General features: G+C 46.7%; 1 protein-coding gene across 1 annotated transcript in view; it reads left to right on the top strand.

Annotated features, from left to right (window-relative positions):
- WNK2 (WNK lysine deficient protein kinase 2) overlaps window positions 1–27524 on the top strand; it is a 131522-nt gene that overhangs the window by 56270 nt on the left and 47728 nt on the right. Inside the window, exons 10-19 of the mRNA XM_073878268.1 lie at window positions 650–781; window positions 1153–1344; window positions 2685–3242; window positions 4392–4685; window positions 5156–5205; window positions 5960–6128; window positions 6214–6330; window positions 6585–6755; window positions 7016–7061; window positions 7551–7670. Coding sequence (XP_073734369.1) covers window positions 650–781; window positions 1153–1344; window positions 2685–3242; window positions 4392–4685; window positions 5156–5205; window positions 5960–6128; window positions 6214–6330; window positions 6585–6755; window positions 7016–7061; window positions 7551–7670 — 1849 coding nt within the window. The remainder of the gene's footprint in view (window positions 1–649; window positions 782–1152; window positions 1345–2684; window positions 3243–4391; window positions 4686–5155; window positions 5206–5959; window positions 6129–6213; window positions 6331–6584; window positions 6756–7015; window positions 7062–7550; window positions 7671–27524) is intronic.

The raw sequence follows: 27524 nt of genomic DNA, 5'->3' as shown, positions 1-27524 counted from the left end.
CAGAAAGATGTTTTGCCTGTAAAGATTTCAGCCCGTATCTCTGCGGGATCGGGATTCTTGAGAACAGACCCTGACCACCTTATTACACCTAAAAGTGAACACGGTAGCAGCTGTTTCTTAATAGTATCCAACACCCAGTGCTCAGATTTCGGACTCTTTCCTGGGCCGTGTCTGGGCTGCTGCTGGCGGTGACCACGGCCTGTTTCTCTTGGTGGCCACACCCCTGGGGATCCCGCCGCCGTCCCCCATTGTTCACAACCTTCCGAATCCCGTTTGTGATGTATCTATGTGCGTGTGTTTCATCCGGTCCTATAGACGGAAAGCAAGTGCATTTGTATCTTTCTCCCACCACAAGTTGGAACCAGTGTCTCTCCCTGGTTCTGCGAAGCCCCTTAGGACGTTCTTTTCGCACGATTGCATAACATCCCATGGAGCTGAAGTTCCAGAACATTCCTTGACTAGGAGTAGTGGCTATTCTCAGTTTAGGGGCTGCCACATCTCAGCTGTGCCAAGCTTTGGGCTTAGGGAAAAGTTCCAGCTAGGGTGATAAGCTCAGGGAGTGAGGGACGGGGCCCAGCAGCTGTGGCACGCAAGCCAGGTGGGGGGCCTTCGGGCAGCTGGTGAGCGTGGTCATCCGTGCTCTCTGCAGCCTGGCGTGCCGGTGGGCTCCATCCCGCCCCCAGCCCACCCTCCGCTCCCACAGCAGCATTTCCCAGAGCCGGCCATAAGCTTTGCCCCCGTGCCGACAGGCCCAGGCCAGCCTGCGCCCCCCGGCCATCAGGTGAGTGTGGGCTGCCCCTGCTTGGCCCCATCCATGGGTGCCTCAGTCTTTCCTGCCCAGTGTGGGTGGGCGGCAAGGTCTGCTGGCCCAGGGCCTGTGGGCCTCAGGTGGGCCCGGGCCCCCTTCACTCCTTCTCTGCGGTTCCCCAGGGCCTGGGGTGCAGATGGGAGTGGGGGTTCCTGGATCCATAGCAGTTGGAAGGGCACCGCTTACATGGAGTGTTTCCCCCAGATCGCCGTGTCTCGGGCTCCAGGCTGGGTGTGCGTGTGTGCATGTGTGTGTGGGAGTCGATTTTCTCGGTTGTGTCTAAGCACGTGGTGGGGGGTGTCTCAGCAGGACGTTGGTCTAAGAGAAGCCCCCTCTCTCCCCAGCCTCCTCCGCTGGCCCAGCCAGCGCCCCTGCCACCTGTCCTGGCCGCACCATCCGTGGGCCCTCTCCAGCCGGTGCCCCCCCATCTGCCTCCCTACCTAGCTCCGACGTCCCAGGTGGTGGCCCCTGCTCAGTTGAAGCCCCTCCAGATGCCACCAGCACATCTGCAGCCACTCTCTCAAGTGCCTGCCCAGGTAGCTCCCGCCCTGCCCCCGCCTCGCCCGCATCCCCAGTCTGGCTGGCCACTCCGTCCTCCGGGCTGCGAGTGCTCGTGGGTCCACAGGTCGGGAGCGTTCCCTGTGGATAGGTGGCTGTGCCCACCTGCCCTTGGCATCTTTCCCAAGCATGTCCATCCAGGTCAGGGAAAGCTTTGGTCCAGGGTCAGGGCCAGAGGAGCCAGGGCAGAGCACAATGCTATGGCCACTGTCCATCATGGAGCCACCCAGGCTGTGCTGACCGTGGTCCTGGGGCGTCCACGGCTTCGAGTGTTCCGTGACTCTGGATGGCGTGTGGTGCCATCCACGGCTTTCATCTCATGGGTCCATCACATCGTGGCAGTGGGACTGGGCCACGACGTGCTGCCTCGTTTGAAGATGTGAGTGTCCCTGCAGTTTGCGGGCACCATCCGGAACTTTCTTTTTGTCACTGGGCCTCGTCCCCATCACAGCCACATCAGGTTGTTTTCACCGTCTAGTTGAATGGCCGTTTGCTCTCCAGTGCGCAGAAGTTGGCTCGCGTATGGTAGCTGCTTTCTAATTGCACAGAGGCGCATATCACGTGATGGAGCTTGTGTGCCGGCCACCAGAAAGGTTTATTTATTTTATTTTTTTAAAAAGTTTTTATTTGAGAGAGAGCACAAGTTGTGGGAGAGTCAGAGGGAGAAGCCAACTCCCCGCTGAGCAGGGAGCCTGATGTGGGACTCGATCCCAGGACTCTGGGATCACGACCTGAGCCGAAGGCAGACGCTTCACCGACTGAGCCCCCCAGGCGCCCCGCACCAGAAAGGTTTAGAGACAGAACTACTGGAGCATCTAAAATGTTGCAAGTGCTCACTCCAGGAGGTCAGATACCAGGTGTCTCCAGGATGGAAGACCAGACACGGAAGGTTCCAGAGCTCTGCTGTCAGGAGAGGCCCGCTCCCCAGGCCCCACAGCACAGGGGCGCTGCCTCAGCATGTGGGCGCTCAAGGACATGCTTTCCCTGACACAGCCCGCCACAGAATGTGGTCTCTCTGTGTGAGTGTGTTCAGATCTTCAGGGCCGGTCTGGTGGCTCTGACGGTCCTGGCTCTCCGAAGATGGGCCCGAGCCACAGAGCTGGTGGGCACTGCCAAGACCCAGACCTGAGCCCTCCGCTGTCCTTGCAGCTGCCCATCCCTGCAGGGCGGACCGCGGCGTGGCCCTTCCGCGGCACCAGGGGACGCGCTCCGAGGTCCCGTTTGACCTGGGTTCCCGGTCGAGTTCCTCCTGGCGGTGCGGGTGTGCGGCGGGCGGGGCAGAGGCCTGGTGACGCCGATGCGCACCCTTCTCTTTCAGGTGCCTCCGCTTCCTGTGGGGCCCCCCATCGCACCCCTGGCCCCCATCGACGGCCTCCCCGCAGCTCTCCCCGACCTGCCGGCCGCCAGCGGGCCCGCCGTGCCTGCCCCCTCTCAGTATTTCTCTCCCACCGTCATCTTGCCGAGCCTCCCGCTCAGCGCCGCTGCCGCCCCCCTGCCCGCATCACCGGCCCTGCCTCTGCAGGCGGTCAAGCTGCCCCACCCCGCTGGGGCGCCGTTGGCTGTGCCCTGCCGGACCATTGTGCCAAACGTGGCTGCCGCTGCCACCGCCATCCCTCTGCTGGCCGTGGCCCCGCAGGGTGTGGCCGCCCTGTCCATTCACCCTGCTGCTGTGGCCCAGCTCCCGGCCCAGCCTGTGTACCCGGCAACCTTCCCGCAGATGGTGCCCAGCGACATCCCACCCTCTCCCCTCCACGTGGCGCAGAATGTGCGGGCTGCCCCTGCACAGCCGGTGCCCCCCACCCTGCCGCAGCCCCACCAGCCAAGCATTGCGCGCCTTCCTGAGCAGGCTGCTCCGGCAGGCGGGGCGGGAAGCCAGGTAAGCCACCTGCCGCGCAGGGCCGCACCCTCCAGGTGCTGGGAGATGTCTTAGCATCTAATTCTGGTCTCTGCTCCTCGGTACCTTGACCTGGGGACAGAGCGGGGGATGGGAGAGCAGGCCTGTTCCTTGACTGTGGCTTCTCTTTAGCGTGTAGGATGTCCACCTCCTCCAGAGCTGCGGAATTGGGGTGACTGTGGTTCCACCACCGGGCCCTTCCGAGGGTCAGTTGCAGCTGCTTGTGGTGGTGGGGTGGTGCCTGGCCATGCTGGGTGTCAGGGCACCTGCCCTCCCTTGGGCGGGGTCTGGCAGCCTCTGCATGGTGGTGTCAGCCCCAGCGTGGGCTCACCCCCACCTCAGCAGCCAGGCAGTGAGGCAGACAGGGCTCTGAGGGGCACACAGCAGACAAGGACGATGTCCGGGGTCAGGTGGGGACCTCAGGCTGCTTGCCATCCTGACAGTGATGGGACGAGGGTCACAGGCCCTGCTGGTTGGGCTGGCCGCCTCACGGGCTTCCCTGTGTTGAGAGCGGACTCCCCTGAACACAGCAGCTGGGGTTCTTCTAGGAGAAAATGGGGCCGCCGGGCTGCGGCTTCCGTATCTGACCCCACGCACCATGTTGCTGATCTGTCCCACACCGGAAGGGCCAGCAGCGGGCCTGCCCGTTGCTGACCTCATCCCGGAGGTAGGTGGGATGGAGGCTCCCGCTTGTCTACACGGGGGCTCTCCTTCTGTCTGTCTCAACCGTCCCACCAGGAGCTTTCACAGAGGAGACCGTCAGGAGTCCAGCCCACTGAAGGCCAAGCTCCCCGGGTCCCTCTTGCGTGTGGCTGACAGGCTGGGAAAGGGGGCAGCGTGTGGGTCAGACCCCTCGGGTGGCAGTGGGGGGCTGTGTTTGGTGCTAACCACATGCCACATGTAGTTTCATGGAGCTTCAGCTGGACTCAGCTATGGGTTTGTAAACGAAGTGTGGTTTTAGGTTCGACTGTACACAAACAGGGACCCGAGAGTTTTTGCTGAATCTGGTGCTAACGCACTCTGAGGCCGTGGGTGGATTGGAGAGGGACTGTGGGTGTGCTCGCCTGCCTTGGTCCAGGGCCCTTGGCAGAGCTGTGGCCAGTCCTCCGACTTGAATCCCTGTCCCCCCAGATCCTGCTTGGCCACCCGCCTCCATATGCTGCAGATGTCACCGCCCAGGTCCCCGTGGCGCCTGCGCCAGCCACCATCCTCTCCCCACCTCTGCCGGAGGCGTTGCCGCCCGCTGTCCCCGAGCTGCCTCAGCTCCCCAGCTCCTTGGCCCCTGCAGTGGTAGCCGCTTCTCAGAGCCTGCCCATCCAGACCGCCCCACTCCTGCCGCCTGCTACCCGCCCACTGCCGCCCTCTGGGCCCGGGATTACCAGCCCCTGCCCGGCCGTGCGGCTGACGGTGGAGCCGGCCCCAGAGGTGTGTGCCCCTGCCCTCGGGCTCAGCCCCTGATCCCTGACCCCGGCGGCCCCCTGTGCAGTGATGTCAGGTCTCGGCTCTGGAAGTCACGATGTGCTCGGGAAGATGGAAGTGTGTGCCCTGGGCCCACCGTTCTAACTGTCCTCCACTGGCCCTGAATGTCAGGCTTTCCTCGAATGCATGCCTCTGGAGAGCGTGGTGTTTACACGTGGATTGCGGGGCCTTCCCTCGGGGGTGGTGGGAAGGCCAGGGGCAAGCCTTCCTGGGCCCATGTGCTCGCCAGTGGGGAAAATCAAAGTGGGTTAGCATGTTGGCCAAGGAGGGGCCCCTGCCTTTAGGAACTCCACAAGATAAAAACCCTCATACCGGCCTCACGTGGTCGGCTCTCCGGGCCGGGGCGGTGGGGCGACAGCAGGCTGCGTGCGGCGGTGCCACCGTGACCCGTCCTCTTGTCTGCGGTTTTGTTTCAGGAGCAGGCCTCCCAGGACAAGCAGCCCGGCCCCCCGCAGAGCTGCGAGAGGTAACGGCCCCGTTGGCTCCTGGGGATGGTGGGGCGGCCATGGGCTCACCCTGTGCTCAGCCCACCCGCTGCGCTTCACACTGATGCCCACCGCACCTTCCCCTCACGAGTCAGGGCTTCTAGCGGTGTCACCCGTTTCCAAGCCCGACTTGATCCTCTGGGCTCTGGCTGTCTCGTGCTCCTGTCCGTGTCCTGAGCCTAGTGCCTGTCCGTGGTGCCTGGGATGTTCTAGAAGGGAGAGGCAGTGGACAAAGAGTCAGCAGGCCTGGGGGCTGCCAGAGGCTGGGAGGGCAGGGCAGAGTCTGGCCCCCTCCCAGGCCCCCCGGCACCATGGCTCCTGACCACCTGTTGTCACAGAACATGTCACGGTTGGGGAGGGATTGGATGCAGGCAGTGGCCGTGTGGCCAGGCAGTAGTCCCAGGGGGTTGTCGAGCTCTCATTGCTGTTACACAGATGGGGAAACTGAGGCACAGGGGAGGATTTTCTTAATCCTGTCACTTTCTGCAAGCCCGTGAGGCCTGAGTCACAGGTCAAGAGTCAGAGAGGACAGAGGTCCCGGGTCAGAGAGCCCACCCATTCCCCACGACGCCAGTGCTACCTGAGACAGAACGGCAGCAGAAGGGGCTGGGGGCCCTGAAGGTGGGGTCAAGGCTGGCTTCAGGCCCTCCAGGTTTTCTGGCTATTCCTGAAAATCCAAGCTTCCTTTGTGAGGCTGGTCTGCAGGTTGCCGTCACGCTCTTGGTTTCCACACAGCTACGGAGGGTCCGATGTCCCCTCCGGCAGAGAGACGAGCGACAGCTGTGAGGGGGCGTTCGGCGGGGGGCGGCTGGAAGGCAGGGCCACCCGGAAACATCACCGCCGGTCGACACGTGCGCGCTCCCGCCAGGAGAGAGCCAGCCGCCCCCGGCTGACCATCCTGAACGTGAGTGGCCAGGCAGGGCGGGCCGGTGGCACAGGGCTCCCCGGACGCGGCCTGCTCCCAGCCTCACCACCTGAGTGTCCCATAGGTGTGCAACACGGGCGACAAGATGGTGGAGTGCCAGCTAGAGACACACAACCACAAAATGGTGACATTCAAGTTCGACCTGGATGGGGACGCGCCCGATGAGATTGCCACCTACATGGTGAGGCCGGGCGCTTTCCACGGGCCGGTAAGGCCGTCTCCTGTCCGGGGGGCCCCTGGCCTCTGTAGGTGGCTGCCCGCCCCAGGCAGTGCTGGCCCATCTCCTCGAGGGCTGCCTCTCTTGTGGAGCCAGCCCCCTGGCTGGGGCTCCCCTCTCGGGCTGAGTGCAGAGTGGAAGTGAAATAGATCCACCAGGGAAGACCCGGCACACCCACCCCCGTGGCGCCCCCAGCAGCGTTCCCTGTGCTGTTGCAGGTGGAGCACGATTTCATCCTGCAGGCTGAGCGGGAGACGTTCATCGAACAGATGAAAGACGTCATGGACAAGGCAGAGGACATGCTCAGTGAGGACACAGACATCGACCGTGGCTCTGACCCTGGGACGAGCCCACCGCACCTCAGCACCTGCGGCCTGGGCACCAGGGAGGTGAGTCCCGGGTGTGGGGTCCTGGGAGGGCCAGGGCTTGCTGATGCCTTAGACCTAGGCTTTGTGCACACGAGGCCTGCCCGAGGTGCCTGTGAGTCACGCAGTGTTGGGTGAGGTGGCCGGGAGGGTGGGTACCTTCACTTCAGTGGGAAATGTCAGAGCTCCAGAGGCCCCTTGGATGTTTTGAGGTCACACTGTTGCTCTGCAGGACGTCCTTCTTCTGTGTGGTCTGCTCATTTCTGACCCTTTACCTCCACCAGGAGAGTCACCAGTCCCAGGCAAATGCCCCTGTATATCAGCAGAACGGTACGTCTGCCTTTTGGGCCCCATCTGCCAGCCAGACACATCTTTGGAGGAGGCATTTCCATCCCCATTCTTTTTCTGTATTTTAGTGGGCATTTGATCAGACCCCATTGAGCATATCGTAAGGGGGTTTAGTCATCACCACAGTGGGGGTGGTTGCTGCAGTGCGTGGTGTGGGCAGGGCTGACCTGAGGAGCTGGGCCTGGCGCTCGTGGGGACTGAGTGTGGTGCGGACTTACCGCTGCCTCCTGTGGCCCCGGCTGGCATTACCCTTCGCTGACGGCACTGCAGGCATCCCAGGAGCTAAGCCTGTGTTTGGCAGTGTTGTGTGAGCCCCCGGCTGCCAGTAGCCCCCTGACTGGGCTGCACATGCCCCCCCACCGGTGTGAGTTCCCCAGTGCAGGTCTGGGGCCAATGGTGGGGGGGGGGGGTCCTGTTGGCCATGGGAGAAATTCACTTGGTCTCTCCTGCTGCTTTTGCCCTGCTCCATAGTCCTGCACACAGGGAAGCGGTGGTTCATCATCTGTCCAGTGGCTGAGCACCCAGCGGTGGAGGCCCCTGAATCTTCGCCCCCACTTCCTCCAAGCTCTGTGCAGCCAGAGGCCAGCCAAGGTAGGAGCAGCTGGAAGTTCCAAGCCCTTCTCCCTGGGAACTTGGCGTGTGCTGGCTCTCCCAGCACAGTCACCCTGCAGCCCAGAGTAACCTGGGAGCACATCATGTCTGCACCCCTAGCCTGGTTTTCCTCCTAATGAGCCCAGTCAAGGTGGCACTCAGCCTTGAGCCAGTCCTTACCTTCATGGTGCAGGTGACACAGCCCGGCTGCTCAGGAGTGTACTGGGGTCTCTCTGCCCTTGCTCTGGTACCAGTGTGGGCGCGTGGCTCCCACCTCTCACTCCTTCGCTCTGTGTGACCCACCTGCAGGGACATGCTCCTCCTGGCACTGCCTGTTCTGGGGGTAGGGTGGGAAAGTCCCTTTCCGTGCTAAAACTCTGATCTTAGGCTGCCCCCAAGGAGATGTGCTCCCGTGTGGACAGATGCCAGCCCTTGGGGCTGTCGCTTAAATCCTGGTTCTTTGGTCCCTTGGGAGGCTGCACATAGTCACTTGGACAGATTTTAGGTTTAGTTCCCTGGAAGCTGGCAGGAAAAAGTTGCCAATTATGTAACTTGACCTAACTTTGTGGCACATTTGTGAAAAATATTTGTAAATCATTTTTCATTTCGTATCCCATGCTCCCAGTGACTTCCATCACACTTTTGGAGGTTTGTTCCTCTGGGGAAAAGGTCAGCCTAATAACGAAATCCCAGCGGAGCCAATAACAGAGAGCTGGTGACCTCAGATAAAGGGTCTGGCCCAGCCTGGCCGAAGGATCAGGGAGGCAACAGCATTGTCTGCAGTGGCTCAGTTTTTAAAATAAGAATATGCTCAACTACTACTTGATTTTAATGCATACACACATAGTTAACTGGGGGGAAAGACCCTTCTAGAAATAAAGCTGATTTTCGGTGTGCTGCAGTGATTCATGGGACATGCCCAAGGTAAGCCGTAGTTCCCTCATCTGTGCACTGATCTCAGGAAACTTTTGGAGCCAGTTTATTTAAAAAAAAAAAAAAAAAAAGGTAGCTACTTCCAGGGATGGCAGACCTGTTCATTCTGATGAACACTGAGGATGATCAGAGAAGTTGGATGAATTATAAAGATCGTCGGCTTGAAGGTATTTGGGCATCTGAGGACAGCGCAGATCAGGCCAGGGTCCAGGGTAGGATGGAGACCAGGATTAAAGGGAGCCCAGTGCTGGCTCTGTTCCCCTGGGGGCAGTTCCCATTCTTGCAGGGTGACTGAGAGGCTGAGCACTGAAGCTTCGACAGCTCACCAGCCCAGAGAAAAGGGGCTGAGTCCTGCTGGCAAAGTGACAGGCCAGGCAGAGAGAGGAGCTGCCTCAGCATGGTTCCCGCATTAGGGTGACCTTGGGGTGCCTGCTGTGTGCTCAGGCAGAAGCACTCAGGTCCTTTCCGCAGGAAGGTAGCACTGTCTGGACCTCACAGTTGTCCAACTTTATGAACACACTATCTGACTCAGTAAAAAAATGACAGAGATTTTGGTTCTGGGTAAATGGAGTGTGCACACAACACCAGCCCTTTCACTTCCTGAAGCTAGCTATATGCCGGAGCCAGGGCAGAGCACAGCTCTTTGAGACTTGAGAAGTAAGTAGCAACAGGAGGATGGGGAAGTGCACCAAAATTCCAGGGATTCCTGGGCTAGCGGTGAGCTTGGCATTTCTCTCTGGTGCCTCAGGGCAATGTGAAGCCTGGGAGTGAGTGCTGGATGCAGACAGGGAAGCTCCAGGAGATACCCACTGGTTTTGGCTTGCAGAGCAGGAAGAAGAAGGAACTCCCAAAGCTCAGAGCATGGTGTGGGTCCCTTGCTGTTTTCTTCCCCCTTGTCTTGTGCCCTAGCCCACAGACAGTTCTGAGGGGTAGCAGCAGTAACAGGAGCCAACATGGTGATATAAGGGAGAACCCTTCTCTGCTGGGTGGAGCCAGGGCTCAAAGTTTATAGAACCAAAACCCATTGCTTTTTTTTTTCACTTTCTGTTCTCCAGCCACTTGACTCTGCTCCTCACAGTTGTGGAAGTGAATGGTTTCTCTCTAGGGAGTTGGAAAGGGGAGTCCCATGGATCAGGGAAATCATGCAAAAAGGGGAAGCTTGGGAAAGCAACCCCATAAAGTTGTTGATGAACTCCTGGGCTCGCCCCTGACTTGTACGGGTATGGATCTGATTCTAATTAGCATATAATAAACTGAGAACTGAGGTGATGGATAGACTGGCCCCTGAGTGCTACACACATGTTTCAGGTCAGATTAGAACTGCAAAGACACTGACAACAAAACTGACGTTATAGCCACAGGTCATAGAAGATGAGTTGTAACTCTCAGCTTGAACCTAAGTAGGTCAACTGCTTGCTAAAGGAAAAATATCAGCCTGTCACCATAGGATGTAAACAGACTTAGGGTCTCATAATATTCAAAATCCAATCCAGTCTGATCCAACCAGTGCAGTCCAAATACTTATCAAATGAAAAACCATAAAAATGCCAACTTGCATTGGGAAAGGACAGCCAACACTTGGCAGTGGCAAGATAAAATAGATGTTGGGATGATCTCACAGAGACTTTAAAGAAACTGTTGTAAATATGCTTCAACAAGCAGTCACAAACGTTCTTGAAACAAATGTTAAAGTGGAAAGTATCTGTGAAGAAGTGGGATACAAAGAGGAGACACATGGAAACTCGAAAACTGAAAAAAACTAAGATACCTGAACTAATCAGAACTTAGAAAAAAATTAACAGAGCTTCATGGGCTGTGGAACAGAAATGGAGGTCTAACATTTGTGTCATCAGTCCCAGAAGCAGAAGAGAAAGAGTGCAATGCGGAAAGAATATTTGAGGAAACAATGTGGAAAACTACCCAAATTTGGTGAGAGACAAACCTATAGGGCGCCTGGGTGGCCCAGTCGTTGGGCGTCTGCCTTCGGCTCAGGTCATGATCCCAGCGTCCTGGGATCGAGCCCCGCGTCGGGCTCCCTGCTCAGCGGGAAGCCTGCTTCTCCCTCTCCCACTCCCCCTGCTTGTGTTCCTTCTCTCACTGTGTCTCTCTCTGTCAAATAAATAAATAAAATCTTTAAAAACAAAACAAAACAAAACCTATAGATTGAAGGAGCTGAATGAAGCCCAAAAAGTATAAACCCAAAGAAATCCATACCTGGACACATCATAAACTGCTGAGAAATAAAGATAAAAAATTGTGAAAGCAGCCAGCGGAAAATGATGCAGGTCCTGGAGGGGAGCCAAATGACTGCAGATTTCTCATCAGAAACCATGGAGTCTGGAAGAAAGTGGCACAGCATTTCTGAAGCGTTGAAAGAAAAAAAACCTGTCAACCCAGAAATCTGTTTTCAGAGAAAGTATTTCTCAGGAATGAATCTGAACAAAAATTCTTAGGTAACAAAAACAGAATTTGTAGCCAGGTATACCTGCTCCAAAAGAATTGGTAAAGATCTTCAGACAGAAGGGACATGGATGCTGAAGAGACACTTGGAACACAAGGGCTGAAGGAAGAGGAACAGGAATAGTGAATATCTGGGTGAAAGTGATAGACTTCTCTTCTTGGGTTCTTCAAAACAGGTTTGATGCTGGTAACAAAAAATTAGAACATTGTCTGATGCAGCTTTTAATGTATGTAAATGGAATAAAGAAACTGTGATAGGAGGGGGTGAAATGACCTCGATGTCGAAAGTATTTCTGCATTCTGACTGAAGTGGTAAAATACTGATTCTAAGTAGACTGTGGAAAGTTAAGTATGCATTTTGTAATTCCTATGGCAGTCGCTAAAAGAATTATAGAAAACAATGTAGTCAAAATTGTAATGGATAAAGATATAATACAAAAAAAGAAAATAATCACCTCAAAAAAGGAAAGAAAGAAGAAACAGGATTTTTTAAAAGAGGGGAACAGGGAACAAACAAATCATAGACCTACATCTAAACATAACGGTAATTGAATTAAATGTAAGTGGTCTTAGCACATCATTTAAAAGACAGATTGTGAGAGTGGATTAAAAGAAAACCCGACCTAATTATTTTTTTAAGATTTTATTTATTTGAGAGAGAAAGAATGAGACAGAGCATGAGAGGGGGGAGGCTCAGAGGGAGAAGCAGACTCCTCGCCGAGTGGGGAGCCTGTTGCGGGACTCGATCCCAGGACTCCAGGATCATGACCTGAGCTGAAGGCAGTCGCTTAACCAACTGAGCCACCCAGGCGCTCCTGACCTAATTATTTGCCATCTGTAAGAAACTTCAAATATAATGATATAAGTAGGTTTAAAGAAAAAGCATGGTGAAGATATGCCATGCAAACACCAATCAAAAGATCACTGGCGTTATTATTTAATATCATACAAAATAGATTTTAGAGCAAAGATTACCAGGAATAAAAAATAGCAACAAAAACAACAATTACAACCTAGAAGAAAATGGATAAATTCCTAGAACACCTGATCTTCCAAGATTGAATCACAAAGAAATGGAAAATCTGAATAGACTGACTACAAGTAATGAAATTGAATCAGTAATTTAAAAAGTCTGCCCAAAAACAAAAGTCCAGGATCAGAAAGCTTCAGGTGAATTCTACCAAACATTTATTTTATTTTATTTATTTTTCTCAGAAGGGAAATTTAAGTTTTCTTATTAAGAAAATAAAAACAAACTACAACAAAACGTTTGCAGCTGAAGTTTTATATAGAGAGCAATTTATAGCAAGAAATGCTTATAAAACAATTTTCAGTTCAATTATTTATACTGATACCTTAAGAAACCAGGAAAAGTACACCTGAAACTAATACAACACTGTATGTCAACATTGGAATTAAAATTACTTTCTTTTGAGTGATACTCAATTTTTTAATTTTAATTTTTTTAAAATTTTTATTTTAATCACCTGGGGCTCATCACAAGAACCCTCCTTAATCTCCATCACTGATTTCACCCATCCCCCACCCACCTCCCCTGTGATCCCTGAGTTTGTTTTCTGTAGTTAAGAGTCTGTTTCTTGGTTTGCCTTTCTCTTTTTCCCATTGCTCATGTTTTTCTTAAATTCCATATATGACTGGGATCGTATGGTATTTGTCTTTCTCTTACTGAATTATTTCACTTAGTGTTATACGCTCTAGCTCTATCCACGTTACTGTGAATGGCAAGATTTCATTCTTTTTTGTGGCTGAATAATATTCCATTGTATATATGTGTACACACTATATTTTCTTTATCCATTCATCAACTGGTGGATACTTGGGCTGCTTCCATAATTTGGCTGTTATCAATACTGCTGCTATAAATGTTGGAGTACATATATCCTTTTGAATTAGTGTTTTTATATTTCTTTGGATAAATGCCCAGTAGTGCAATTGCTGGATCATAGGGTAGCTCTATTTTTTAACTTTTTGAGGAACCTCCATACTGTTCTCCAGAGTGGCTGCACCAGTTTGCATTCCCACCAACAGTGCATGAGGGTTCCTTTTTCTCCGCATCCTCGCTGTTGCAACACTTGTTTCTTTTGTTGTTGATATTAGCCATTTTGACAGGTATGAGGTGAGAGCTCGTGGTTTTGATTTGTATTGCCCTGATGATGAGTGGTGTTGGGCATCTTTTCATGTGTCTGTTGACCACCTGTATTTCGTCTTTGGGGAAATGTTTATGTCTTCTGCCCATTTTTAATTAGATTATTTGTTTTTTGGGTGTTGATTTTATAAGTTCTTTATATATTTTGGATACTAACCCTTTATCAGATGTGTCACTTGCAAATACCTTCTCCCATTCCATAGGTTGCCTTTTTTAGTTTTGTTGTTTCCTTTGCTGTGCAGAAGCTTTTTATTTTGATGAAGTTCCAATGGTTTATTTTTGCTTTTGTTTCCCTTGCCTCAGGAGACGTGTCTAGAAAAATGTTGCTACGGCTGATGTCAGAGAAATTACTGCCTGTGCTCCCTTCTAGGATTTTTATGGTTTTGGGTCTCAAATTTAGGTCTTTCATCCATTTTTAATTTATTTTTGTGTATGGCATAAGAAAATGGTCCATTTAACTTCTTTTCATGTAGCTGTCCAGTTTTCCCAGCACAGTTTGTTGAAGAGACTGTCATTTTCCCATTGGATATTCTTTCCTGTTCTGTCAAAGATTAATTGACCGCATAATTGTGGGTTTATTTCTGGGTTTTCTGTTCCGTTCTATTGATCTATGTGTCTGTTTTGGTGTCAATATGATACTGTTGTGACTATTACAACTTTGTAATATAACTTGAAGTCTGGAATTGTAATGCCTCCAGCTTTTCTTTTTCAAGACTGCTTATATCTGTTTCAATTAGGTCTCCAGCTCTGATATTGTCCTCTTCTTTCATTTGGGATAAATTCCTCTGTCTTCTTATTTTGTCTACATCTCTGTGCCTGTTTCTGTGTGTTAGGAAAGTCAGCTATGTCTCCTCTTCTTGAGGGTAACGGCTTTATGAAGAAGAGGTCCTGTAGTATGCCCTGCGATGTAGTGTTCTCTGGTCCCCAGGGTCCGGCCCTTCAGGGAGTGTCTCCAATGTGTGTTTTGTGGGCTATGCTGTTGTATCCTGGCTGCTTTATTTTTCAGGCTAGTCAACTTCAGAGGCTCTCTTTGTCTGCTGTGGGCAGTGTTTGGTCCCTGGCCTGAATGTGGCACATTTTAACTAGATGTGCTCTTGTCTGCTTGTGAAATGAGACTTGCCGCCATTATTGCCAGAATGGAGGCCCTGTAAAACTCCCAAGTTAGGAGATGCGGTGTGGGCCGTGGTTTAGGCCAGTCTTCTGGGGGAAGGAGTCCACTGTACTGGGACTGAGGTGTAACTGGGAAGTGCATTTTTTCTGGAGCATGGTCGGGAGTGGAGCTTGTAAGCAAGTTAGGTAGTGAGTGTTGAGCTGCGCTGGTTCCCGCAGGTGGCCCTATGCTTATGCTGAGGGGCAGGGGAGGGAAGTGGTGCTGGAGAGTTCCTTTATTCCTAGAGTGGTCTCTCTGTGAATGATGCTTCTTTGGGATATTCTCTGAGATGAGCACACAACCTCCCCACTGTGTGCCTGGGCACTGTTCAGATCCCTGTTTCCACACTGTGTCTGTGAGTTGTTTGCCTGTCTTCTCTCTGAGAGCAGTGCAGTACCCTCTGGGCTCTATCCCAGCCAATACCACTGACTTTTAAAACAGTGGGCTTTAAGCCCCGCTGGTTGCAAGACCTCGTGAAATCTGACCGCTCTCACTTTCCAAGCCGATTGCTATGGGGATTGTTTTCCTCATGTGCTCCCCTTTATGCTAGTCTGTCTCACCCATCTGTGCAACCATGGCTCCTTCCCCACCACTGCAGCCACTGTCTGTCTCTCTCCTAAGTCCCTCCTCTGTGCTTCCCACCTCTTCATGTGGCCTCTTCTCTACCTTTAATTGTGGTATTTGTTCTGGCAGTCTTCAGATAGATTTCTGGGTTATTTAGGATGATTTCATAACTAGTTGTATTTGTGGGATTAGGTGAGCCTAGGGTCCTCCTACTCCACTGCCATCTTCCCATCTTGAATTCTACCAAACATTTTTTAAAAAGTTAGTACCTGTCCTTTTCAAACTATTCCAAAAAGTTAAAGAGGAATGAATGCATCCAAACTGTTTCTGTGAGGCCAGCATTACCCCGACACCAAACCAGACAAAGACACTAACAACAACAACACAAAATTACAAATCAGTATCCTTGATGCACATTAGATACAGAAAGTTTCGACAAAATGTTAGCAAACTGAATTCAACAATACATTAAAAGAACCATTCACCACAATCAAGTGGGATTTATACCAGGGATGCAAGAATGGTTCCACACCTGTGCTACATTAACAAAAGAAAGGATAATTACATCAGTAGATGCAGAAAAATCATTTGACAAAATTCAGTATCCATTTATTTATTTATTTATTTATTTTTTAAATTAAGATTTTATTTATTTGAGAGAGAGAGCATGATGGGGGAGGGTCAGAGGGAGAAACAGACTCCCTGCTAAGCAAGGAGCCTGATGTGGGACTTGATCCTGGGACTCCAGAATTATGACCGAGCCGAAGGCAGTTGCTTGAACAAGTGAGCCACCCAGGCGCCCCTCAGTATCCATTTATGATAATTCTAAACAAACTGGGTATAGAAGAAATGTACCTCAACAGATTAAAGGCCATATATGACAAACCGACAGGTAATGTCATACTCAGTGGTGAAAAGGAGAAAGCTTTTTGTCTAAGATCAAGAACAAGACAAAGATGTCCACTCTCATCACTTTTATTTAACATAGTGTTAGAAATCATAGTCACAGCAATTAGGCAAGAAAAAGAAATAAAAGGCACCCAAATTAGAAAGGAAGAAGTAGAACTATCAGTATAAGCAGATGATATGATGTCATATATAGAAAACTATAAAGACTTCACCAAAAAACTATTATAACTGATATAAGTATACTCATTTTATTGTGTGCTTTATTGCACTTCACAGATACTGTATTTCTTTGCAGATTGAAGGATTTTGGGATTTCTGTGTAAAGGAAGTCTTTTGATGGCATTTTCCTAATGATATTTGCTCACTTCGTGTCTCTGTGTCACATTTTGGTAATTCTTGCAATATTTCAAAGTTCATTATTATTGTATTTGAATTACTGCATTCGCATGGTAAAATCTGAACGGATGAAGAGTTGCTTTTCATGGGTAAGCAAAGAAAAGAAAGTGGTTTCTTGAGATAGAATGTACTCTTGGTGAAAATGCTGTGAAGATTGTTGAAGTGACAACAAAGGATTTAGAATTTTATATAAACTTAGTTGACAAAGCAGTGGCAGCGTTTGAGAGGATTGACTCCAATTTTGAAAGAAGTTTAGTGGTATCAAGTAGCATTGCATGCTACAGAGAAATTGTTCCTGAAAGGAAGAGTCAGTGTGGTGAACTTCATTGTATTATTTTAAGAAAATGCCACAACCTCCCCAATTTTCAGCACCATCACCCTGATCAGGCAGCAGCCATCAACATCAAGGCAAGACCAGGAGTATGATTTTGACTCACTGAAAGCTCAGGTGATAGTTAGCATTTTTTAGAGATAAAGTATTTTTATTTGAGAAAGTGAGCCGGGGCAGAGGGCGGGGGACGTGGAGAGGGCGAAAGAGAATCTTAAGCAGGCCCCACACCCAGTGCAAAGCCCAGCTCAGGGCTCAATCTCACGACCCGAAGATCATGACCTGAGCTGAAATCAAGAGACACTTAACCAACTGAGCCACCCACACACCCCAGAAATAAAGTATTTTTCAGTTAAGGTATATACATATATGCTTAAAAAAGTATTGTTATTGCACACTTAACAGACTATAGTGTAAACATAACTTTTATATGCATTGGGAAACCAAAAAATTCATTTGACTCACTTTATTGCAGTATTCACTTTATTGCAGTAGTCTGAGACTAAACCCACGATATCTCCAAGTTATGCTTGTAAATTGTTCAGTAAAGTTGCAGGATACAAAATTAACATATATAACTCAGTTGCATTTCTATACATTAATAATGAATTATCAGAAATTGAGAAAACAATCCCATTTACAATTGCATCAAGAAGAATGAAATACCTAGGGGTGCTTGGGTGGCTGTCATTAAGCATCTGCCTTCAGCTCAGGTCATGATCCCAGGGTCCCCTGCTCCATGGGAAGCCTGCTTCTCCCTCTCCCGCTCCCCCTGCTTGTGTTCCCTCTCCCTCTGTGTCTCTCTCTCTCTCAAATAAATAAGTAAAATCTTAAAAAAGAAAAAAAAGAATGAAATACCTAGGAATAAATTTAACCAAGAAAGGGAAAGATCTGTACTCTGAAAACTATGACATTGATGAAAGAAATTGATAATTCAAATAAACAGAAAGGTACCTTGTTTATGGATTGGAAGAATTAATACTGTTAAAATGTCCATACTGTGCAAAGCAATCTATAGATTCAATGCAGTCCTCAAAGTACCAATAGCATTTTTTACAGAACTGGGACAAATAGTCCTAAAATTTGTGGAACCTCAAAAGACTCTAAATAGCCAAAAGGCCCCAGAGAAGGAAGAACAAAGGTTGGAGGTATCATGCTCCCTGATTTCAAACTATATTACAAAGCCATAGTAATCAGGGGTGCCTGGGTGGCTCAGTCGATTAAGCATCTGCCTTTGGCTGAGGTCATGATCCCAGGGTCCTGGGATCGAGCCCTGTGTTGGGCTCCCTGCTCAGCGGGGAGTCTGCTTCTCCCTCTTCCTCTTACCCTCCTTCCTGCTTGTGCGCTCTCTCTGTCTCAAATAAATAAATAAAATCTTAAAAAAAGCCATAGTAATCAAAAAAAGTATGGTACTGGCTTGAAAACAGACACAGATCAATGGAATCGAATAGAGAGCCCAGAAATAAAGACATGCGTATGTAGTCAATTCTGTGACAAAGGAGACAAGAATATACAGTGGGGAAAAAGAACGTCACTTCAATAAATGGTGTTGGAAAAATTGAACAGCTCTATGCAAAAGAATGAAACTGGACCATTATCTTAGTCATATACAAAAATATATTCAAATGGATTAAAGTTTTGGATTAAAGCTCCTAGAGGAAAACAGACCATAAACTGTTTGACATTGGTCTTAAGAGTATTTTTTTTGGACCACTCTCCTTAGGCAAGGGCAACAAAAACTAAAATAAACAGATGGAATTATATCAAACTAAAGAGCTTTTGTACAGTAAAGGAAATTATCAAAATGAAAAGCAACATTTTGAGAGAAGATGGGAGAAGATATTTGTAAACCATATATCTGATAAGGGGTTAATATCTAAAATATACAAAGAATTTACACAAGTTAACATAAGAAAAAAATAGTTAAATGGGCAGAGGACTTGAACAGACATTTCTCCAAAGAAGACATCCAGATGGCCAAAAGACACATGAAAAGATGATCAACTTCACTAATCCCCAGAGAACTGCAAATCAAAACCACAAGGAGGTATCAACTCACACCTGTCAGAATGGCTAGAATAAAAAAGACAAGAAATAACAAGTGTTGGTGAGGATGTGGAGAAAAGGGAACTGTTGTGCACTGTTGATGGGAATAATTGATGCAGCCACTACAGAAAACAGTATGGAGTTTCCTCAAAAAATTAAAAATTAGAACTGCCATATGACCTAGCAATTCCATTTCTGGGTATTTATCCAAAGAAAATGAAAACACCAATTTGAAGGGATACATGCACTTCTGTGGTCATTGCGGTATTATTCACAATAGACAAGATATGGAAGCAACCTAAGTATCCATCAGTAGATGAATGGATAAAGAAGATGTGAGACACACACACACACACACACACACACACACACACACAGGAATATTAGCCATAAAAAAGAATGAAAGCTTGCAATTTGCAACAACAAAGATGGACCTAGAGGATATTATGCTAAGTGAAATAAGTCAGAGACAAATGCCATATTATTTTACTTACATTTGACGTCTAAAAACGACCATAAAAGAAAAGGACAAATAAACAAGACAAAACAGAAACAGACTCATAGATAAAGGAAACAAGCTTTCTTTACCAGAGAAGGGAGGGGCTGCGGGAGAAGTGAAGTATGTGAAGGGGATTAATAGGTACAGACTTCCCATTTTAAATAAATAAGTCATAGGGATGTAAAGAACAGTATAGGGAATATAGTCAATAATATTTTAAGAACTGTGATAAGTGGTAACTATCCTTATGGGGTCATTTTGTAATGTATATAAATATCAAATCAGTATGATGGGCATCTGCAACTAATGGGATATTGTATGTCAGTTATGCTTCAGTTTAAAGGAAAAAAAAATTACATAGTCATAAAATAGTCATAAAAGGGTCAGTTCATAAAAATGACATAACAGTTCTAAATATGGATGTACCTAACAACAGAGCTTTAACAATGGAACTTCAACAACAGAAGTCATTTTCTTTGGATAAATACCCAGAAATGGAATTGCTAGGTCATATGGCAGTTCTAATTTTTAATTTTTTGAGGAACCTCCATACTGTTTTCTGTATTTCCCCTTTCTTTTGAAAGGAGACATAGACAAACCCACAATTATAGTGAAGAATTTTAACACTCTCCTCTCAGTAATAGATAAATAAATCTGTAAGTCAAAGAAGAAATCTCAAGGAAAATTAGAAACATTTTGAAATGAACAAGAATGAAAATGCAACATATTATAATTTGTGGAATGCAGCTAATGCAGTAGAGGCAATTTTATAGCACTACATGGTTAGATGAAAAAAGAAGTCTCAATTCAATAACCCCAGCGTCCATCTTAAGACATTTTTAAAAACTAGGAAAAAATAAATCCAAAGCAAGCAGAATGAAGGGAATAAAGAGCAGAAATCAATGAAATTTGAAATAGAAAAGACAACAGACAAAACCAATGAAACAAAAAAAACCCAAAACTGGTTGTTTGAAGAAAATCACTAATTATGATGAATCTCTGAGTACTTATATCAGGAATAAAAGTGATATCAGCACAGACCCTGCTTATAAAAGAATAATAATCATGGAATCATAGTCATGGAATACTATGAACAAACCTACACACATGAATTTAACAACTTAGATGAAATGTACTAATTCTACAAAAGCCACAACCTGCTAAAATTCATCCAAGATGGAATAGTTAAACTGAATGCCCCTGTATCAATTAAAAAGATTGAATTTATAGTGAAAAATCTCCCAAAAAATTATGTGTATTGTTGTCCCTAGAATGCTCCTGTGGGAATTATAAAACAGTAGATCACTCACACACTCGTGGTGGGGTGTAGTGGGGAAGAATTCTTAAAAAACAAAAGATAAGGAAGGAGAGAAAAAGTAACATTCAGCATATGCATGACACATAGAAAATCATTAGTAAGATGGTAGTTTTTACCCAAATAGATCAGTAATTAAATATAAATGGACTAAATATCAAAGATTGCCAAATGTGAAAAAAGAGAACAAACCAGTAACAAACTAAGACCCAAGAATACAAAAAGGTAATGTAAAGAAATGGAAAAAACATGGCATGAAAATACTAAAGAAAGCTAGCATAGCTCTTTTTGTATCAGACAAAATAGACTTTAAGGCAAAGACATAATGGTGAAAAGTTCAGCTCTCCAGGAAGACAGAATAATTCCATAATTGTATGTCTTTAATAACATAGTCTCAACATATATAAAGCAAAAACTAACAGAAGTAAATGAAGAAATAGAGATGCAAGTGTTACGCGAGTTTTAGCCTTTAGAACAGGACGACAGAAATCAATAAGGATATAATGGATTTTAACAATAGAATTAGCAATATTGGTCTGTATGTAGAACACCCAGTGGCTGAAGAATACACTTTTGTTTTTAAGTCCACATAGACTATTTTTAAATTAGTATATGCAGGACACAAAGCAAATCTCAATAAATTCCAAAGGATTAAAATCATTCAATACATGTTCTCCAGCTACATTTGGACAGAAGCTGGAATTCAAAAACAAGAGATCCCTAAAAAGTCTCTTTATTCAGTTAAGAATTGTGCTTATTTATATATATAAAGAAAATGGACTTATAAATATCCCATGAAGCCAAGAAGAAATTATAATGGAAATTAAAAAAATACTCTGGTAAGGACATGAAAATCATGCAAATAAAAATATTACATATCAAAACTTGGGCATGCGGCTAAAGCTATAATTTTGCAGGAATGCATACACTAGAAAAAGGGCTAAAATTCAATAATGTCTGATACAAAAAGAAAAACCCAAATAAAGAGGAAATACAACAGATAAGAGTACAAATTAATAAAATATAAAACAAACGTATAAAAGAGTGTTAAAGCTTGAAATTGGCTCTTTGAAATGTCTAATAAAATTGGTGTGCCCCTGGTGAGACTCACTATAGAAAAGACGAGGCTCAATCTCAGGAATTTGCTGTAGTCTCACTAACACTGAGAAAAAGGAAAATATATTATGTGTAACTGCATGCCAAAAAATTTCAAAACATGGATGATGTCCTGGAGAAATATAACTTACCAAACTTACATAAGATACAGAAACTCTGAAAAGTGCTATAAATATATTTTTTTAAAAATCAGTAATTAAAAACCCTCTCATGCTTATCCTTTGTGGTGGCCAGATTTCTGGAAGAGCTCAGGGTGTTGTCTTCCAGGGTCGAATACAGGCAGAAAAGAGAATTATTTCTGTTCAGAAAGATTCTCAAGTTCTGGGCCAGAGTCCACTCTGCAGAACTAGGAGTCATGTCTCTAAAGCAATTATGTGGACAGGTGGCTGGATGCACAGACAGGTGCATATCCCTGGAGCTGCAAATAGGGACAGTTGTTCCCTGCCACATGAGGGAGAGGTGGATGCTGCGTTGTCACAGCCAACAAATGTTCATCAGAGTCAAATGGATCAACTCAGCCAGATGTTGGAAAATAGGTGATAGCTGTTGGAAAAAAGGGAAAGGACAAATGGAATTCATGTAAGGAGTAGAGAACTCTGCTCAGATTAAAACCACAGAGAGAGAAACAGGCCCCTCCAAGGATAACTGGAAGGAATGATGTCAGCAGGATGCAGCATAGGAGGTACCAGCCTTCATACCCCCATACAAACACTAAGACATCTCTCCATTAACGGAAATAGCCTTGGGAGGGCTCATGTGTCCGGTAAAGAAACTTTGGCGACATAGTGGAGCAAAAATGCTATTGCATAGAAAGGATCACTGGGGAGGCAGGCTTACATGAGACATCAGGAAACGGCTAGGATCAGAGAAGAAGGTGGGGCTCTCTGAGTCCCATGGTGGGTGCCATCATGGGCCCCCGTGGCATGCTCTGGGGAGGACCTTGGAGGACCTTGGTAGCCCCTGCGGCCACCTGGGCTCCCCACAGCTTTCACAGCAGAGGACTCATATGCTAACTGGCAGACCCCAGTGGCCTGTTTCACAAAAGACATAGTGTTTGCCATGGGCATAACCAATGGCCACTGCTACCATAGACCCCCTAGGGAAGGAGATGCTGCTGCACCCTCTTTCCAGAAGGATCTGCTCTCTTGTGCTACCCTCACATCAGGACTGCCTGCTGCCTCCCCAGCCCTGTGCTGATCCCAGGCCCCTGGCTGCTCTGGGTGCACCTGTGCTTTAGACTTCAGCTCTATGGCAACTGCACACTCGTGCACCTGAGGCACTGGGGCCATCATCACTGTGGGCTAGGCAGCGCGCCAGAACCTGGAGCCATCATCCCTCTGTGAGTGTCTGCACTCCAGACCCCTGTTCAGTATTTGGGCCATAGGCCCCTGCACATCAGACACCAATCCTGCCACTCTGTGAGGGTGCCCACCAGCTGGACCCATCCCCAGGAGGGATCACCTTAGCTGCAGCATCCCATGGGAGAAAAAGGTCCGGAGGTACCCAGCAGCCTTCACCACTGAAGACCTCAACAGCCCGCACGGCCACTGCAGCCACCTCCAGTTTAGCTTAGGGTCCCTGCCACCTGTGCTGATGCTCACCTTGGCTGATAGATCTGCAGAGACTACACTGCTGGGCTTGTCCTGTAGCTGGAACCACCACAGCTGGTATCCTGCACCCACTCACAGGTGGTCTTCCCCCACCACAGCCCATCTGTAAAGGCTACAAGAGATGACTGTGTTCATCAGATGCAAAGTTAGCAACACAGGGCTACAAGAAACAAGCAGGGAAACGTGACACCACCAAGGAACACAATACTTTTCCTGTAACGGACCCTAAAGATTGAAGATGTATGAATTGTCAAAGGATTCAAACTTACTATTTTAAGGCAGTTCAGTGAGCTACAAGAAAAGTGAAAATAAAAGGAAACCTCGTCTAGAATGGAGTTCAGAGGCTGGCAGGGGCAGCTCTCACACCAAGCACTGGTTGTCAGTTGCAGATCCAATAGGAAGAGAAGGACCTCACAGGTGGATGCTACTTTACTACTCCCACGGGAGGAGGAAGTTTTCTTCCATCCCTGCAACAGCCCAGCCAATGAGAGGCAGTCACAGCTCAGCCAGTGAGAAGCCGCTACACTTCCAGCTCCCAGTTCACTCCAGTGGGCTTTTAGTTTACAACAGCCCCTCCCTCCCCCCCTTTCCTCTCAAAGAGCTTCTTCTCCTTTTGTTCTCCCAACTTGCCTATGCTTTTGTCATAGCTTGTGCCAGATTGCAATTCTCTCTTACTCCCAAATAAACCCATTTTTGCTGGTAGAATAACTGACAGTTTTATGTTTTTAAATATATTTTTAAAGATTTTATTTATTTGACAGAGAGAGACAAAGCAAGAGAAGGAACACAAGAAGGGGGAGCGGGGGAGGGAGAAGCCGACTCCCCACAGAACAGGGAGCCCGATGCGGGGCTCGATCCCAGGACCCTGGGACCAGGACCTGAGCCGAAGGCAGACGCTCAGAGACTGAGCCACCCAGGCGCTCCAACAGATTTATTTTTAGGGTTAACAGACTACATGTAAAGAACTCAGCAAAATCAGGAAAAAAGTATGTGAAGAAAATGATAAGTTCAGTAGAGAAACAGAAATCATGAAAAGAACCAAATATTGGAGCTGAAGAAGACAATGAATGAAATGAAAAAAATGCAGTAGACAGCGTAGATATCAAACTTGATCAAGCAGAAGAAAGAATTCGTGAACATCAGGACAGGTCATTTGAAATTACATAGTCGTAGGAGAAAAAAGAAAGAAGAATGAAAAAAAACGTGAAGAAAGCCTATGTGAATTATGGGGCACCATCAAGCAACTAATATTTGCATTGTGGGAGTCCCAGAAGAAAGGAGAAAGAAAGGGCAGAAAGCTTATTTAAGAAAATTCCCAAATCTAGAAAGAGATATGTGCATCCAGGCACTTGAATCTCACAGGACCCCAAACAGATTCAACCCAAAGAAGATTTCACCAAGACACATTAAACTATCAAAAATCAAGACAGAGATAATTTTGAAAGCAGCAAGACATAGGAGGGAAAAAGAAACCCACTTCATTTCAAACAAGTGGATACCTGCAAGGCTTTCAGCAGATTTCACAGCAGAAACCTTGTAGGCCAGGAGAGAATGGAATGATATATTTGAAGTGCTGAAAGTAAAAAACTGACAACTAAGAATACTGGCAAAGCTGTCATTCAGGAATGAAGGGGAAATAAAGATTTTCTCAGACAAAAGCTAAGGGAGTTCACCGTTATACCTGCCTTACAAGAAATGCTAAGGACAGTTCTTCAAGCTGAAGTAAAAGGATGCTAATTAGTAACATGAAAACACATGAAAGTATAAAACTTACTGGTAAAAGTACATACTCATTCAGAATATGATGACTGTGTCTAAATCACTTAAATCTAGTATAAATGTTAAAAGACAAAAGTATTGAAAAGAACTACAGTTACAATAATTTTAATGGATACAAAATATAAAAAATGTATATTGTGTTATCAAAACAAAAAAGTGTGTGGGGGAAGTATAAGTGTAGAGTTTCAGTATGCAATTGAAGTTATCAGCTTAAAATGAACTGTTATAACTGTATTTTTAAAGTAAGGCTCATAGTTATCACAAATAGCTCTAATATACAAAATAAAGAGAAAGGAAACAAAGCATGACATTACAAAAAATCGTCAAATCACAAAGGAAGACAGTGAGAGAGGAAGAAAGGAATAAAGGAACTATAAAACAGCCAGTAAACAATAAGATGGCAATAGTAAGTCCTTACATATCAATAATTACTTTATACGTAAATGGATTAAGTTCACCAGTTAAAAGATAGAGACAGTATAGACTTAAATACCTCACTTTCAACAATGGATGGATCAGAAAGTCAATAAGGAAATACTGACTGGAATGACGTTTTATTATAAATGGACTTAACAGGCATGTATGGAATACCTCCTTCCCACCTCAAACAGTAGCAGAACACACAATCTTAACAAACGTGGAAAATTCTCCAGGATAGATCATTTGTTAGATCATGAAATTGATCTTAACAAATTTAAAAGGATTGAAATCACATTGTTGTCTTTTGTGACTATATGGTATGAAACTAGAAATCAGTGACAGGAGGGAAGCAGGAGAATGCACAAATACATGGAAACTATAAAAACATACTTCTGAATAAACAATGGGTCAAAGAAGAAGTGAAAAGGGAAATAATAAAATACTTGGAGACAAACGAAAATACCAAAACTTATGAGATGTGCTAAAAGCAGTTTTAAGAGGAAAGTTTATAGTGATAAAAGTCTACATTAAGAAACAAGAAAATCTAACTTCACACCTCCAAGAAGAAAAAGAAAAGGAATCCAAGCCCAGAGTTTGCAGAAGGAAGGAAACAACAAAGATAAGTGCAGAAATAAGTGGGCCAGAAAAACAGTACAAAATATAAATGAAATGAAGAGCAAGCTTTTTTAAAAATGTAAACAAAATTGGGGCTCAGTCGGCTAAGCATCTGCCTTCGGCTCAGGTCACGATCCCAGGGTCCTGGGATTGAGCCCCGTGTCGGGCTCCCTGGTCACTGGGGAGCCTGCTTCTCCCCCTCCCTCTGCCTGCCTCTCTGCCTACTTGTGCTCTCTATCTCTCTGTCAAATAAATAAATAAAATCTTTAAAAAAGTAAACAAAATTGACATAGCTTTAGCTAGACTAAGAAAAAAAGGACTCAAGATCAGAACTGAAAGAGGAGACGTCACAACTGATTCCATAGTAATACAAAGAATCATGAGAAACTACCGTGAACAGTTAGGCTAACATATTGGATAACCTAGGAAAAATGGATAAATTTCTAGACTCACACACAAAGCCTGTTGAATCATGAAAACAATAGAAAATCTGAATGGATCCATAACTGTAGGGACATTAAATCAGTAATCAGAAATCTCCCAACAAATAGAAGTCCAGGCCACTAGTGAATTCTTCCAAACATCTTTTTAAGATTTTATTTATTTATTTCGAGAGAAGGGAGAGCACGAGTTGGAGGGGGAGAGGGTGAAAGAGAATCTGAAGCTGACTCTGCGCTGAGTGTAGAGAGCCCAACGCAGGGCTTGATTCCACAACCCTGAGACCACAGCCTGAGCTGAAATCAAGAGTCAGACTCCCAGGGCGCTGGGGGGCTCAGTCGGCTGAGCGTCTGCCTTCGGCTCAGGTCACGATCCCAGGGCGCTGGGATGGAGCCCCGCGTCGGGCTCCCTGCTCAGCGGGGAGCCTGCTTGTCCTGCCCCTGCCCCCCCGACTCGTGCTCTCTCACTCTCTCAAATAAATAAATCTTTAAAAAAAATAACAGATGAATGTATGGTCAACTCCTCTATGACAAGGGTGCCAGGTATACACAATGGGGAAAGGATAGTCTTTTCAGTAAACGGTTCTGGGAAACCTGGATATCTGCTTGTAGAAGAATGAAATTGGACCCCCATCGTACACCACTTACAGAAATCAACTCAAAATGGATTAAGACCTGGTATCATAAAACTCCTAGAAGAAAACAGGAAAAAGACTCCTTGACAATGAATATGACACTAAAAACACAAGCACAAAAGCAAAAATTATAACTGGGATTACATCAAACTGAAAAGCTTCTGCACAGCAAAAGAGTGCGAGAAGGCATCTTACAGAATGAGAACGTACTTACAAATCATGTATCTGGTAAGGGGCTAGTATCTAAAATATGTAAGGAACTCAACTCAATAGCAAAAACAAAAGACCCCTCAATTAATCCAATTTAAAATATGTAAAGAATCTGAATAGATGTATTTCCAGGGAAGTCATACAAATTGCCAACAGATATATGAAAAGGTACACAGCATCACTAGTCATCAGGGAAATGCAAATCAAAACCACAATGAGATATTGCCTCACACCTGTCAGGATGGCTATTTTCAAAAAGACAGTA

This window comes from Callorhinus ursinus, unplaced genomic scaffold, assembly GCF_003265705.2.
Source record: "Callorhinus ursinus isolate GAN/ISIS: 27379988/994484 unplaced genomic scaffold, GSC_fseal_2.0 scaffold28, whole genome shotgun sequence".
In the NCBI taxonomy this organism is placed as follows: domain Eukaryota; kingdom Metazoa; phylum Chordata; class Mammalia; order Carnivora; family Otariidae; genus Callorhinus; species Callorhinus ursinus.
Note: the sequence above shows the minus strand (reverse complement) of the source record. Positions and strands in the feature narration are given on the sequence as shown.